At 42.0% G+C, this 3,485-nt stretch overlaps 1 protein-coding gene across 1 annotated transcript; it reads right to left on the bottom strand.

The window, feature by feature from the left end:
• Positions 1-6: 6 nt before the first annotated feature.
• Positions 7-3,433, bottom strand: LOC118330627. The gene is given in 8 exon segments (XM_035665252.1): positions 7-259; positions 402-419; positions 422-554; positions 655-863; positions 979-1,083; positions 1,266-1,470; positions 1,597-1,733; positions 1,884-3,433. Coding segments are annotated over 8 exon segments (2,349 nt in total). The 5' UTR covers positions 3,190-3,433; the 3' UTR covers positions 7-23.
• Between the last annotated feature and the right edge of the window lie 52 nt (positions 3,434-3,485).

Below are 3,485 nucleotides of genomic sequence, written 5' to 3'. Positions count from 1 at the left end.
CCGCACACTGGCTGTTAATAAGACTAGCAAGTTCTGGCACAAGCTCCAGCTTTCTCAGAACCTTGAAAAGGGGCAAAGATTCCTGGGTGCCTGCGGTTGGCATGCAGTGCCAGCCCCCTGGCATAATCGTACACTGACACATTGGGGAAGTGTTTCCAGGACAGCAAGAGATCCACAAAGTCACGTGGACTCTCTGCTCTAAGGTTGAATTTGACTGAATACACAACCCCACATGGGCAAGTGATAACTGCCCAACCACCTGTGAAACAGAAAAAAACAGTAATAACTGATATTAGGAGCATGTATAGCTAACCTACTACATAATGATACTGTAATTTCTTTAACACAACAACGTATAACAAAGTGGAATTATCTTCAACATTCCATATCATTTCACTTACCTGAGGCTCCCCACATATCTCAAACACCTTGTTGTAGGTGACTCTATTAGACATTTTCTCAGACAGACAGATAGACAGTCTCATGAGAAGATCCACCTTGGACCCTTTGTCGTCCACGCCACACTGTTTGCACAGTGCCCTGACCTCCTCTACCTGTTGTGAAAATGCAATGAAATTGATATTGTTAATATAGCAGACATATTTTTTGTTAGCACAAAGAAGTGGATTTTGCATATTTCATCAACTAATTCACCTTCAAGTTCACAAGCTCATCCGTGAGGCGCTCCTCATTAATTTTTTCATCATCATTAAGGTTATCGTCCCCATCATTTGCCGTTTTGGGTCTTTGCATTTTTTCAAATTCTGTATTAAACACAGAATTTGACCTCCGGGTGTGTGGGCCAATCCAGGGGGCCCAGTGATGATAGCTCGGGTGTACAACAAAAGGGTTCTTCCGACCATCTTTGTGAACAAATGTGATGAGTATTAGCTATTATCACAACATTAAATACATATTAATATACTTTACTCTCTCTCCAACTGTTCTTAAGCTGTTCTGTCTTTTCACAAGACTTACATGGAATTAATCCCCGACTGATTATTTATGTGGCCACAGCGTACCAGAAGTCGTTTATGTCCACATTACCATCATAACTATCAGGTGGACTTGGGATTTCACTCACTGTTAAAACAATAGTTTGTTATTCATAGCTCAATTACTAAAAAAAAACACTCAGAACACAAGAGTTGATGCAGCGTTATTCAAGGGCATGGTTAATATGATGTTAAACAATTCAGAGAGAGATGCTGTACTATACAAACAATGAAGCTAAAATATGTGAAATAATAGGTTATTAAACTCACCTGGCATATTAAAAATGCCTTTTTTGTGGAGGTCCATTACAACAACCGCTGGGCTGTATCCACATGACACACAACTGTATGTGTATTCATGGTTGGTTAGGGCCTCAAAGTGAAGGTATGCCTGCAGAACTCTTTCCTTGTTTGGAAAGGACACCTTCTCTGTTGTCTCTATAATTTCTATCACTTTACTGATAGCTGTATGGGTCTGGAAAATTATGAGAAACAAGAGTATTCCAATACTATAAAATGTAAAAATAAAACTAATATATGTTGTTGGAGTTGCATCTTCAATCATCATTTATTTTACAGTAATGAGTGAGTGAGTGAGTACCTGTAGTGCATTCCTGACCATCAGGCACAAGTGCAAAGACAGGATGATATGGTCAAAGTTGTGGATACCCTCCTCCCACTCCTGGTATCTGTAAATCATGCCACAGTTCAGGCATGATTTCCTGTATGTTGATATTCCTAAAAACACAGTCCAACCAAAGATCATGGTTATTGCTTGCATGTCATTTGAGATTAGTAGAAATACTTTTTCTATTTCTCATGTACATATAAATGATGTAACCCACTAACTAATAAGAACACAATAGAAAGACCTGTGATGATACCAACCTTCAACTACACCTGTGCTAGTCAGGATCTTGCCTTTCGATGTTATCAGTTGTTCACAAAGTGTGTATTCACATTCTACACACTTTGTTTCTCTGGGGATAAGGTGCTTAGGAAAGCTGTCCTGTGTTCTTCCCTCTCTCGACTGCTCTATGAGAGCCTGGGGTATATCTGCTGGGAGCTTTTTGTTGGTGAGGAGGTATTCAAGCATCCTCGCAATTTGTCTGTCATCTGGTGGATAACTGTCCTCTTTAGAGTTGCTGACATTTTGGACTGTGGTGATCTGGGTAAGATTGAGTGTCTCTGCATCTGTGCTCTTCACCTTCCTAAATAGCTCCCTCTTTGTGACAAACAGATGCCATTTAGCAACAGCTTTATGAATACAACACTGTCTCGCTTTAGAGCAGGGACAATGCCAGTTGTTTTGCTTTGAGTCATATGACACAATCACTCTTCCCAACCTACTGTAATAGGTTACCTTTTTTTCATAAACAGAGATATGATATTTGGATGGTGGACCACCCACAGTCAGGTGCACAGACAGAGGCACACCCTCTACATCAGCATTTTGTTGGCAACGCAAGAGGCTGGCTTTACGCTCCTCACCAAACCATTTATTGTCCACCATTGTTTCCAAGGCCTCACCTGTTAGTGTCACGGTTTGACCATCAGTGCGTGGGCAATACAATAAAGATTGTATGTGGTGGCACTTGAAAGGCAACATCCCGCTCCTTCGAGCAAAGTCAGTGTTCAGACGACACTGGTCGACCTCACACATGATCTTCTGTGTTGGCCCCCAAGTATTCTTCATGACATGTATGGGTGTTGCAGGACCAGAAAAAGATTTTTCAACTGCAAACACACCATGTGTGCCATCGACACACTGACAGGCCAAAATTCTGTCCTTCGACCCCGTCTCAAAGAGGTGGGTGCGTTTTCTCCTGCAGTGTGCTTTGAAGTTTTTTTGGCTTAAAATCACCTTGCAATGAGGACAACTGAATTTCTTTTGTTCTCTACATGCTTTAGTGGCCTCGGAACACTCTGCAGGAGTCAGTGGGTGATGAGCTGGGGCCTCTGGGTGCCTAGCGGGGGCCAATGGGTGATGAGCAGGGGCCTCTGGGTGATGAGCAGGGGCCACAGACTGCTGCACAGGGGCCAGAAAGTGCTGTGCAGGGGCTGCAGCATGCTCCTCCTCCTCCTGGTGTATTTGTAAGTGCCTTGTAAATTGCAATGGATTTATAATTGTTGCTGCACAATAGCAACAATGAAAATGTGTTGCCGTCCGACAACTTAATCCACACTTGATCATTGTGAACTCTGTAAAAGAGGAATGAAGGGAATAAGATTCATACTTGTGAAAAATACTAATGAATTAATGTGTGTAATATGGAAAAGAATAGACATAAAAGGCACAGCATCACTTAAACCCCAGCTAAAACATAACTTTTACCATCTGAAATTGACATGTACAGTTTTTTTTTTGTTTTTTTTTACCACATTTCCCTCATCAGGGATGGCCTCAGGAAGAGGAAGTAAAGCCGCCTGGGATTGACCGTGGAGAGCATGGCTGCGTGTCATTAGTAGTTCCACTTCCCCTCATTCACT

The sequence above is a fragment of the Morone saxatilis genome, unplaced genomic scaffold, assembly GCF_004916995.1.
Source record: "Morone saxatilis isolate NCDOM2014 unplaced genomic scaffold, NCSU_SB_2.0 Contig2, whole genome shotgun sequence".
Classification (NCBI taxonomy): Eukaryota; Metazoa; Chordata; class Actinopteri; family Moronidae; genus Morone; species Morone saxatilis.
Note: the sequence above shows the minus strand (reverse complement) of the source record. Positions and strands in the feature narration are given on the sequence as shown.